The sequence below is a fragment of the Rhamphochromis longiceps genome, linkage group LG1, assembly GCF_057381845.1.
Source record: "Rhamphochromis longiceps isolate RC_006_pf linkage group LG1, R_longiceps_female_GT1.1, whole genome shotgun sequence".
Classification (NCBI taxonomy): Eukaryota; Metazoa; Chordata; class Actinopteri; order Cichliformes; family Cichlidae; genus Rhamphochromis; species Rhamphochromis longiceps.
In genome coordinates, this window is record NC_140557.1 from 41,948,951 (window position 1) to 41,961,741 (window position 12,791).

At 42.4% G+C, this 12,791-nt stretch overlaps 1 protein-coding gene and 1 pseudogene across 2 annotated transcripts; both read right to left on the reverse strand.

Moving 5' to 3' along the window:
- Positions 1-288: 288 nt before the first annotated feature.
- Positions 289-4,068, reverse strand: LOC146679244 (serine/threonine-protein kinase pim-1-like; annotated as a pseudogene).
- A 2,925-nt stretch (positions 4,069-6,993) lies between these two features.
- Positions 6,994-12,565, reverse strand: LOC146679245 (uncharacterized). Of its 2 annotated transcripts, XM_085409564.1 has the most exons (7): positions 12,012-12,562; positions 11,342-11,421; positions 11,194-11,217; positions 10,710-10,963; positions 9,586-9,702; positions 9,390-9,511; positions 6,994-9,298 (listed from the first exon to the last, which is right to left on the reverse strand). In XM_085409564.1, the coding sequence occupies exons 1-7, from the start codon at positions 12,075-12,077 to the stop codon at positions 9,224-9,226; spliced, it is 738 nt and encodes a 245-aa protein (XP_085265690.1). In that variant the 5' UTR covers positions 12,078-12,562; the 3' UTR covers positions 6,994-9,223. The 2 variants fall into 2 exon arrangements, with proteins under 2 accessions (XP_085265690.1, XP_085265699.1); XM_085409573.1 differs by lacking the exon at positions 9,586-9,702 and having other exon boundaries at positions 12,012-12,565.
- Positions 12,566-12,791: the final 226 nt, after the last annotated feature.

The window sequence follows — 12,791 nt, forward strand, 5'->3', positions numbered from 1 at the left end:
CCTAGTGATGGGTAGGGATGGGTACCAGTATCCGGTGCCATAATGGCACCGGTTCTGACATAATCCTTGAAATAGTAATAACACAGTATCCTCAGCAAAGATGAATTAAACAAGTTTTATTTTAATGGAAGTTTACTTCAAGTCTTCAGATTTTTACTGTTTTTTATTTGATTACTTTAAAGTATATGATTACATTTGAGTAATTAAATAAAGACAGTTTTGATGGAGCTCCTGAGCCAGCCCAAGCTCTCTATGAAGACGAGGAAAAACTCCCCTGGGGGGGCCAGATTGACGGGAAGAAACCTCGGGAAAGCCCATTCAAAGAGAGATCCCCTTTCCTGGGATGGCTGGGGGGGTTACAGGAATTCCAAAACACTGAAATTTAAAGTGGGCCAATTAAAAAAATTATTTCCTGAAAAAAAGAAAGGTAATTCATACATCACACATAAATGATAACGTCTGAATTGTGTGTGTTTGTGTGTGTGTGATAGGCTTATCTCAGCCAAGTGTGATGCTGTAGGTCCTCCAGCGTCGGCCGCGTCTCCGGGACTTTGGTTAAACACGCGTCCAAGAAATCCCGGCAGTCTGGAAAGAAAGGAAAGAGAAAAAACATGAAGATGATAGTTCCAGTGGTCCAAGCCATCAGTCAGTCTTGAAGTGTGACGTTTTCTTACTTTTGGACAGATGTCTTTTGAATTTCAGGCGCTTTTTGAGGAAGCTCGTGGTGTCAAAGTCCCCCGCATGAAGCGCTTCGTACAGAACCACTCCCATTTGCCATACCGTGGTGGGTCCACACCTGTAGCAACTGCGCCCGTACCACTTGGGAGGGGAGTAAATTTCTGTACCTAATAAACAGACACAATTGCAATTTCTTCTAAAACAAGAAATTGCTCTGTGAAGAGCAAGAGCAGAATATGTTACCATAGAAGAGGCGGTACTGCGACCGCTCCTTAAAAAAGCAGCTGAGTCCAAAGTCGATGATACGAACACGCGGTACATCTGAGCCGGTCTCAATTAGAATGTTCTCACTCTTGATGTCCCGGTGAAAGATGTGTTTATCCTCCAGGTGCTTCGCAGCATCAACCAGCTGCTTCAGAATGACCTGGAAATAGAGCAGGGCGATATGACCAAAAATATTCATCACGATATACATTTGAAAAGTTGCGATAACGATATAACTGACGATATAACTGACACTAGACAAAATACTTTACAACTCCACAACTTTATTAGTGCAAAAAACCCCATCAATGTATTTTCACTTAAACAAGCAGCTGTTTTTTTATGTGCATTAAAGTTATATAAAAATGTAACAGTGCAAATTCCTCGCTGACAGTTTAACCAAAAGGCATTTCCAGTGGAAACTGGCCGACACATCCTCAGCATAACCATGTATAATATCCACAAAACTTAAAAAGAGGTTATACACACACAATACGGTGATATCATGTTGAGGTGCAGTACGTATCACTCCGCGAGGCGCCTGCCTACGATAGCCGTAATGCTCCGACAATCCATCGAGCGGTGCGGCTTTGTAGCTTAGCAAAGTCGCCGTGCACATAAAACCGTTTCGAGGTCAGTAAACACAACCAGAGTTCATACATAAGGCGCACGGGATTATAAGGGGCTCTGTCGAGTTTCAGAAAATTCAAAGGATTGATTTTAAGTGCGCCGTATTTTCCATACAACACGGTAATAACGACGGCCTGCTAGCATGCGCTACCAAAAATTGTGCTTTGTTGTGTATCTGACGGACGAAAGCGAAACCAGTTCCACACCACTGAAGCTGCAGCATTTTTACAAACCAGTTCTGGTTCATCCGTTTCATTCAGCGATCCACTTTTGCTCTTCTCTTTCTGCGTCACCGCCATGTGCGTATGTAAACAAAGGCACTGCGCATGCGCGTTTTACCCATATTCTATCGCCATATTTCATTTTCCTATCGTTGCCCAAAATTACACCGGTATTACCGTGAACGGTGTGATATAGCCCAGCCCTACCTGGAAACGATGAAAAAGACAATAACCAATCAATGGGTTAATGTTTCTCTAATACTCTGTGCTTTGATTGAATGATGTACAGTCTAAGACTCTTCTAAGGCAAGTCAACTTGCCTTGGCCTTGTCCTCTGGCAAAAATCCTCCATTTTCTTCTATGTATTTATCCAGGTCCACAGCGGGGACAGGTCTCTCCATCACCAGGATCAGCTCTCTGCCAAAGTCAAACCACTCCAACAGAGACACTGGGGCTGATGTTTCCACTGATCCATCTGCTTCAGCTGCAAGCTTCAGCATGATGGCAACTTCCACCGACAGATTCTTCCCGTTGTCATCCTGAAATATTTTAACAAAGTGGATGATGAGGCACAGACGTTCCACAGGTGAACGCTGCATGCAATCCACTAATGTAAAAACAATGCAAGTCTTGCACATTTACCTTCACTTTGCAGTACACTTTCCCCTTTGGGATGTGTTTGATGGCCACCTAAAAGACACAGGGCATTGATGAGCATTTCCTCAGTATGACATAATTAAAGGTGTAAAACAGCACACGTCTCAGCTTACGATATTATCCCTTATCTGCATTACTGCCTGTCTCACTACCACCATCTGAACACTTACTGGTAAATGATCCTTTATGCGGTAGCCAGCAAACACTGCTCCGCATCCTCCTTCTCCAAGCCGGTGCTCCTCCACGTACCTCGCTTGGAAGTCTCCTAAACAGACAAACACAAATTGGGTTTTACTACAGCTGTCACACAAATTACTCTCTGCTGTACCCTAAATGTTCATTTTGCTCTTCACCTGAATATAAAAGCTAAGCTGCTTGCTACTTACGTTTCTGTTCAGCCACTGACTTTTTGGCAACAGTTTTGGTTTTGTCCTGGTCCACGTTCTTTTTCTTAGGTGGGTCCCTGGTGTCTCCCGCAGCTTTCCTTTTGCCAGCCTTTTTGTTTTTACTGCAGCTCTCTGAAATCTCTATGCTGCAGTCTGCAGATGTGGAAAACACCAAAAGCACGTCAGCTTATTAGATAATAGACACAAATATCTCCCAAACACTAATACCTTCAAACTAGCAACCAGATGTACACTTAATCTACCCCTCACTCAACTAATTAGCCTACCTTTACCAGTGTCCAACCAGGAAGATGCCTGCCCCTTGTCACCGCTCACATGGTCAAGAAGTTTACGCTTTTTTGCTGTATTGGTTGTCCCCGCTTCATCTTGTTGGACCTTTCGCTTGACTCCCCTGACCACATGAGCATCTGAGCTGGTGGAAGGACCAGCCTGCTCAGTGACCCTCCTTCTTTTTATGGGGGTCGTTTTTTCAGGACTGGCCTTTCTTTTAGCCATCCTGCTCTTACAATCTATAAACAACAACAACGACAACACATTAGTGAAAAAGAGCGCTCGACATCAGGACTAGAAGGATTTTGATGTCATTGAATTTTAAATTAGTATTGCTTACAATATTACAAAAAGCCCACAACAAAATACAAAACCCCCACAACAAAATACAAAAAGCCCACAACAAAATACAAAACCCCCACAACAAAATACAAAACCCCCACAACAAAATACAAAAAGCCCACAACAAATTACAAAAAGCCCACAACAAATTACAAAAAGCCCACAACAAAATACAAAACCCCCACAACAAAATACAAAACCCCCACAACAAAATACACAAAGCCCACAACAAAATACAAAACCCCCACAACAAATTACAAAAAGCCCCCAACAAAATACAAAAAGCCTACAACAAATTACAAAAAGCCCACAACAAAATACAAAACCCCCACAACAAATTACAAAAAGCCCCCAACAAAATACAAAAAGCCTACAACAAATTACAAAAAGCCCACAACAAAATACAAAACCCCCACAACAAAATACAAAACCCCCACAACAAATTACACAACGCCCACAACAAAATACAAAACCCCCACAACAAATTACAAAAAGCCCACAACAAAATACAAAACCCCCACAACAAATTACAAAAAGCCCACAACAAATTACAAAAAGCCCACAACAAAATACAAAACCCCCACAACAAATTACAAAAAGTCCACAACAAAATACAAAACCCCCACAACAAATTACAAAACCCCCACAACAAATTACAAAACCCCCACAACAAATTACAAAAAGTCCACAACAAAATACAAAACCCCCACAACAAAATACAAAAAGCCCACAACAAATTACAAAAAGCCCACAACAAAATACAAAACCCCCACAACAAATTACAAAAAGCCCACAACAAATTACAAAAAGCCCACAACAAATTACAAAAAGTCCACAACAAATTACAAAAAGTCCACAACAAAATACAAAACCCCCACAACAAATTACAAAACCCCCACAACAAATTACAAAACCCCCACAACAAATTACAAAAAGTCCACAACAAAATACAAAACCCCCACAACAAAATACAAAAAGCCCACAACAAATTACAAAACCCCCACAACAAATTACAAAAAGCCCACAACAAAATACAAAACCCCCACAACAAATTACAAAAAGCCCACAACAAAATACAAAACCCCCACAACAAATTACAAAACCCCCACAACAAATTACAAAAAGCCCACAACAAAATACAAAACCCCCACAACAAATTACAAAAAGTCCACAACAAAATACAAAACCCCCACAACAAATTACAAAAAGCCCACAACAAATTACAAAAAGTCCACAACAAAATACAAAAAGCCCACAACAAATTACAAAAAGCCCACAACAAAATACAAAACCCCCACAACAAAATACACAACCCCCACAACAAATTACAAAAAGCCCCCAACAAAATACAAAAAGCCTACAACAAAATACAAAAAGCCCACAACAAATTACAAAAAGCCCACAACAAAATACAAAACCCCCACAACAAATTACAAAAAGTCCACAACAAATTACAAAACCCCCACAACAAATTACAAAACCCCCACAACAAATTACAAAAAGTCCACAACAAAATACAAAACCCCCACAACAAAATACAAAAAGCCCACAACAAATTACAAAACCCCCACAACAAATTACAAAAAGCCCACAACAAATTACAAAACCCCCACAACAAATTACAAAAAGCCCACAACAAATTACAAAAAGTCCACAACAAAATACAAAACCCCCACAACAAATTACAAAAAGTCCACAACAAAATACAAAACCCCCACAACAAATTACAAAAAGCCCACAACAAATTACAAAAAGCCCACAACAAATTACAAAACCCCCACAACAAATTACAAAAAGCCCACAACAAAATACAAAACCCCCACAACAAATTACAAAAAGTCCACAACAAAATACAAAAAGCCTACAACAAATTACAAAAAGCCCACAACAAATTACAAAAAGTCCACAACAAAATACAAAAAGCCCACAACAAATTACAAAAAGCCTACAACAAAATACAAAACCCCCACAACAAAATACACAACCCCCACAACAAATTACAAAAAGCCCCCAACAAAATACAAAAAGCCTACAACAAAATACAAAACCCCCACAACAAAATACACAACCCCCACAACAAATTACAAAAAGCCCCCAACAAAATACAAAAAGCCCACAACAAAATACAAAAAGCCCACAACAAAATACAAAACCCCCACAACAAAATACACAACCCCCACAACAAAATACAAAAAGCCCACAACAAATTACAAAAAGCCCACAACAAAATACAAAACCCCCACAACACGCCCACCCCCGTGACATCACGCTCCAAAGCCCTATTAGGCTAATCGTTGTGTCACTTCCGGTATTTTAGACAATCCCTTTCCGTCAAGGATTTTTAATTTGTTGTGGGCTTTTTGTAATTTGTTGTGGTTTTTTTTTAATTTGTTGCGGTTTTTTAATTTGTTGCGATTTGCACTTCCCAGCCACCGTAGATCCAGTTTCACGAAACTTAGCAAGCAGTTTGCTGACTGTAGCATGGGAAATGGGTGGTCTCGTAGGGTGTCTTGCATTGAAATCTGCTGCAATGACCCGGTTACTGCGTTCACCAGATATCAACACAATTTCGATCCGCTCCTAACATGTTAACCTCTTCGACATATCAATGGCTGTGAACAAAGAGAAACTTGTAAACAACTCATGAAAGGATAACCAAGCACACCATTGGGCAGAGAGAGTGTTCGCCTGTGGCGCCAAACAGGCTAGGACCGCCACTGTCCCTGATAGTGGCTCCAGCGTACCACACGGTGATGGAGTTGAGGATGGACTCGATGATTGCAGTGTAGAATTGCATCATCGCCCGTGTTGGCAGGTTGAATTTCTTCAGCTCCCTCAGGAAGTACATCCTCTGCTATGGCATCATGGCCTTGCACTCATTTTTACAACTTTTTAATAGGAAAAAAAGATTAATTTTAATTAAAAAATGTTTTGACATTTGTGAAAATGGAATTTTTCCTGTATTCATTTTTTTACATTTGTTTTGGTTTTTATTGCCTTTTGAGTCAAAAGTCTCCAGAGGCAGATGCTTGGTTTCCTGGTATTTCAAGACATTAATGCAATGGAAAGGGATTTAAAAAAAGAAAGAAAGGAAACAGTGGAAAGTGAATCTCACATGAAGCGGAGGAGCTCAGAGTTCTCTCACTAGTCTAAATATCTTCAGAAGTGAGTGCAGATAGTAGTGGGAACATTTACTCAAGTACTTAAAATACATAAAGTCTGTGTTTCAGGTAGGTGTTTCCATGTTATACTAGATTCTGCTATTGTCATGGTTGGCTGTGTGGCAGGCGAGCAGAAGCGGTGGACGCAAAAATGCAGGAGTCTTGGAGACGGGAAGAAACTGAAAACGCAGCTTTATTGCTGGAAGAATGACTGACAAAATAAAACTTACAAAAGGAAAACAAGACTCTAAAGCGAGGTGCTGGAGGACTGGACATTACAAACACACAGCAGGTTGAAGGTACGACGCGACAGGGAGCCCAGGAAAACACAGGGCTTAAATACACAGGGGAGTAATTAGGGAATGGGCGGGAGGGAGGGAGACACAGCTGGGAGAAATCAGGCTAACGAGACAGGGGAGAGGTAAAACTGAACACACTGACATAAGACATGAACTTTCAAAGTAAAACAGGAAATAAGAAACAAATCACAAAACCGCAAACATGTTATGGCCCTGTCCATAATCTGTTTTGGTGGCTGTTGTTGTCTGTGCCTTTAAGTCTTTGCAGGTCCCGGAGTGGATGAGCTGACGGCTGCTGATTGGTCCCCTGGCCATGTGATCTTCATTCAAATCCCTCACCAGCAGTTGTCCCGGGGCAGCCACTGACAGCAGCAGCAGACCTGACCCTGGCCTCCAAAACCTGAGACTTTTGTGCCTGTGACTTTGTGCGACTTTTTTGGAGTTTTGTATATAGTGTGTACATTAGTTTTCATTGTAAATAGCCTTGTAAATAGCATTGCAACAGAAGGGGTGAGCTGCCTTATTGTTTTTCCTTGCACTGTTTTCTCCTGTTTATTTCAGTTAGGGAGTTAGGTGTAGCGCTTGTCTTTTGTTTGATATTTGATTTCACATAGGGTTGTAGATAACACCTCCTCCTGACTTAGCTTGTTTTGTTTGTTATTTTGGCCTTTGTTCACCCCGGAGCTTCATTTTTGCAGTGCAGAAAAATAAATCACGATTCACTAAGAAATTGGTTTCCCTTTGTGTATGGTTTTGGGGACCAGGGCGGGGCAATTCTTTCAAACTTGTGTTGCGTTCCTGTACCCCTAGACTGGGGCGTAACATAAAGTGGGGGCTCGTCCTTTTTTTTTTTTTTTTTCTTTTGCCATTCTTTTTGCTCATTGTATTTTGTGGGTTGTCTGCAGTTTTTGGTTGGCAGTTTTCTTGTAGTGTTGGGGGTGATCTAGTCACAATGACTTTTGATGTGGATGATTTTGCACTACAACCCACCGTGGATAAGCTGGATCGATGCACAAAGGCGGATTTGTTGTTGGTGGCAGATTTGTTTAATGTTAGTGTGCCTTTACATGCTAAAAAGGCAGAAATTAAGCAGTGCCTGACAGCTCAGCTGGTGGATAAGGGGGTATTTGCGGAGTCGAAACCTCGGCCGGTTGAGGCGACTGGAGGTTTGGTGGTGGATGCGGGAGCAGAAGCTGCTGCAACCATCCCAAAAGCTCCCAGTGGACGGGTGTCGCCAGGGGCGGAGGCTCCTGCTGCCATTCAGATCCCAAACGTTAGCCCAGCCGGACAATCAACAGGATTGGTTACGGAGGATCTTGGGCTCGCCCTTCGCCTGAAAGAGGTGGAGCTTGCGACTAAGTCCAAAGAAGTTGAGCTTATGCATCTCCGCATAAGGGCTATGGAGCTGGATCCTTCCCGGCAGCGCAATGTTACCTCTACCCCAGTGAGTAAAGTTGTGAGTAAATCTTCTGATTCACTCTCCTCTGACCAATTTGATGCAAGCAGGCAAATTGCTTTAGTGCCACCTTTCAGAGAAAGTGAGGTTGACTCTTACTTTAATGCCTTTGAACGCATCGCAACCACTTTGAAATGGCCCAAGGATGTGTGGAGTTTGTTGCTGCAGTGTAAATTGGTGGGGAAAGCACAGGAAGTGTGTGCGAGCTTGTCTATTGATGACAGCCTGGATTATGAAATTGTGAAATCCACTATTTTAAGGGCTTATGAGCTAGTTCCAGAGGCATATCGCCAGAGGTTTCGGTCGTGTGAAAAATCTGCCAACCAAACACATGTAGAGTTTGCCAGGGAGAAGACTCTCTTGTTTGATAAGTGGTTAGCTGCAAGTAAAGTGAAGGACTTTGCTCAGCTAAGAGAATTGGTCCTGCTGGAGGAATTCAAAACGTGTCTTCCAGAGAATGTTGTTGTATATATCAATGAGCAAAAGGTGGATTCGTTGTCTAAAGCTGCTGTTCTCGCAGATGAGTTTGTGTTGACCCATCGCGTTGCGTTTTCAGCTGTGCGCCGTGAATGTGCCCCGTTGTCGAAACCTGCGAGGAGTTTGAGGGTTTCTCCTAAGCGTCAAACGCGCCCTGATCAGGTCCCCATGACTGTCCGAGAATGCTTTTATTGCCATGATACTGGCCATCTCATTGCCAGTTGTCCGTCGCTCCGTCGCAAAGAGCAAACTCACACATGGAAAAAGGCAAAAAGCATTGGTTTTGTTCAATCGGTTGCTACTCCTAATCCTATATACACTCTGCACAGTTATGTGTTAAAAATACAGTAGATCAGGTCCATCAGTCAGAAACGGAGCCTGGAGACGTCTGAGACAAAGCTTTTGTAGCTCTTTGTCGACGTTCCTCATAATATTTCTAAAAAAAGGGAAAAGTGAGAAAACAAACATCGTTAGGCCAACAGTGTGATTTTGTGTGCTGAATCGTGTATATGTATGTGCGTGCGTACCTGCAGGTTGTCGTAGTGTTTCTGGCTGCAGCAGTGGAGTTCCTTGGCGGTCTTCTCATTCAGGCAGAAAACAGAGCAGATGTTACAGAAAAATCCTGATTTAGGGACCACAAACTCCTGACCTGCAGAGAAGCAGAAACAGGAAGATTAGACAAGTATTAACAACACATTTGAATTTAGAGTGTGTGTGTCTGACCGATGGGGCTGTTAGGGTTGAACTGAGGCAGTCTGAACTGTGCTACAACACACGGAGACTGAGAGCGAGATCGCTTTGCCTCAGCTCCGACAAGCTCCCTCCTGCGTTTAGCCACAACTGAAAATGAAAAGAGCGACACGTTAATCATCAACGAATCTGCTACAGGAGCCACTGGGTTTATAACATATTTAAACATTCAATTATAACTCAATAATAATTGAACAAATGATTTCGATTTACTTGAAAAGCTGAAACGTTCATCGGCCACTTTATTAGGTACACCTGTTTGACTGCTCATTAATGCGACTCTCTAATCAGCCAATCACATGGCAGCAACTTAGTGATTTAGGTATGTAGACATGGTCAGGTGACCTGCTGAAATTCAAACTGAGCATCAGAATGAAGAAGAAAAATAATTTAAGTCACTTAAACGTGGCATGTTTGCTGAGCTTAGCATTTCAAAAACTGCTGATGTGCTGGGATTTTCCCACAGAAGCATCTCTAGGGTTTACATAAAACCGTCTGAAACAGAAAATATCCAGTGAGTGGCAGTTCCCTGGAGGAAATGCATTTTTGAGTTTAGAGGAGAATGAAATAACTGCTTCACGCTGACCGGAAGGCCAGAGCAAGCCAAACAACCACTTATTACAATGCACAAGAGCATCTCTGAACGCACAGCACATCCAACACTGAAGCAGATGAGCTACAGCAGCAGAAGACCACACTGGGTTCGACTTCTCTAAGCTAAGAACGCAAAACTGAGGGTACAATTCACACAGGCTCAGCAACGCTGTAAAATAAAAACGCTGCCTGGTCTGTTGAATCTCAGTTTCTGCTGTGACATTAGGATGGTAGGGTCAGAAATCTTGGATCCATCCTGCCTTGTATCAAAATCTCAGGCTGGTGATGGTGTGGGACATAGTCATCGCACCAACGGAGCATTTCTTAAACACCACATATATAAAATATATTACTACCACCAGGCTGAATGTCTGTAGCACAGTGAGGAGCACAAATATGAGATCAGAGCCACAAAATATCACAACTTGTCTTTTTATATTCACTTTACTGTGTTTTGGCTGTCAGAGCGGTGTATTTTGCTGATTTAAAGCAGCTCTTTGTACCTTTAATGTCGGCCATGCTCCATCCATCATTCTCCTCTCCCTCCTGTGTCTCGTCATCAGGACACTTGGGCTCTGGCTGCTGTCCAGCAGGGGCGGCTGCAGCATCGGGCTGGGTCCCTGCTTCCTCCTCGGTCCTCTGGCTCTCCGCCTGGCAGTCACCTTTGGTCACTGCATCAGTCGATTCTGCGGTCTTCTTGGTTTTCATTTTGAGGTTGTCACCAGAGTCTTGCAGACGCTGTTTCAGGCTCTTCAAACTGAATTTGAAAGCAAAGATGCCAGTAGGTTACCACGAAAAGAGGTTTGTTGTCACAAAATGTTCATGTGAAATAAGAAATTCCATTTCAAATTCCTAATCTAGAGTTGCTTATATCTAAATCACATGCTGCTCTTTTTGCATCTTTGGGAACTGTTTACTACAGACGACCTTGAGGAGCGTATGGTATATTTGACTCTGCCACTAAAGCTGAAAAAGAAAGATACTCACGACTCAATACGTCCAGCTTTACTGCTATGAAGAGGAGAGAAAGAAGCACAAGGTCAGACAGACATGAAGACACTTTAAAGAAAATGAAGAAACACAGTGTAAAATAAATTTCCTCTTTTTCTCACTTCTGATCGTGGGACACACTTACCAAGCAGATAAATAGTCCTTGGTGACTTTGCTCTCCATCACCTGTGTTAATCCACCAGGTTCGGCCATCTCAATGCATATCTGAGAGAACAGAACGGATATTTGAGCAACACAGTGGTACTCAATGGGTGTGCTACAGGCACGATTTGTATTGTACAGGGCGATAAAGAATTTGTCCTGGCGAGTTTCTTTACTGCCCTGTACGATAGTACAAGGCAAAGAAAAAAAAAATCTTGGAGTTTTAAACTTGCAAATGGGAAATAAGTGCAAACATATTTCTATACTTTTTCAAAGTTTTTGATTGAACAATAAGAGAAACACTAAAAGAATAACTTAGCGCTGCCTCAAACTGCAGGGATCTCCCCTGCTCGATGGGCCAGGACAAAAGGCTGAACAGGTCATAAGATTACTACTTGGTTGAGAACTTGGTGCATTTCAGGCAGTCCTTCTTCACCAGTGTTTGCAAAGGCATGTGTAATTCAGATTGCCTGCCGCAGGGACTGTCTGTACATGGAATATTTAAACTTGCTCAACTCGTGTTAAAAAAACACAAAGTCTCCTTCAGACTCATTTAAAATGTTTCTCAATATGAAAAGAACAGCAGACACCATGACAAGCCTTGCAGCCTTCTGTAAAACATAAAACAGTTGCACGTGCTTATGAAATCGTACCCTGTTGGCAAGCGGCAAGAATCTGACAAAAGCAGCAATGGACGCCACCACTTCTATGATCATCATGACAAGGTCCACATTCTACCAGTGTTGGATTTGTCAAAATCTGGAAGCAAGAAAACTCACTAATGAAGAAACATCAGTGGCTGTCCTAGCTTCATTCAGCAAGAGCCCACAGCGACTCGCCGCATGTCACTGGAGAGTGGCATTAGTGGAACATCCCTTGGGCGGATATTAGCTACTCACAAATGGCACCCTTACAAACTCCAGCTACTGCAGCATCTCAGCGAGGATGACCCAGATCGGCCACAGAATTTGCAGAATGGGCAAAACAAAAATTGGAAAAGGACCCTCAGGTCACGCAGAAGATTTTGTTCAGTGATGAGGCAAACTTTTATGTGAATGGTGAAGTTAACAAACAAAACCACCGCTATTGGTCTGACACTAACCCTCATTGGATGGATCCCTCCAAGACTGTTGGAACAACAAAAGTGATGGTTTGGTGTGGTATATGGGGCACAACGACAGTGGGTCCATTCTTCATCAATGGAAACCTCAAGGCCACTGGATATTTGAAATTGCTACATGAGGATGTAGATGAACAGTTTCCTGGAAAGTGGATTGGTCGTCGTGGGCCAGTTGAATGGCCCCCAAAGTCTCCCGATCTGACCCCCTTAGACTTTTATCTTTGGGGTCATCTGAAGGCAATTGTCTATGGTGTGAAGATACGAGATGTGCAGCACCTGAAACTACGGATACTGGATGCCTGTGCTGGCATTT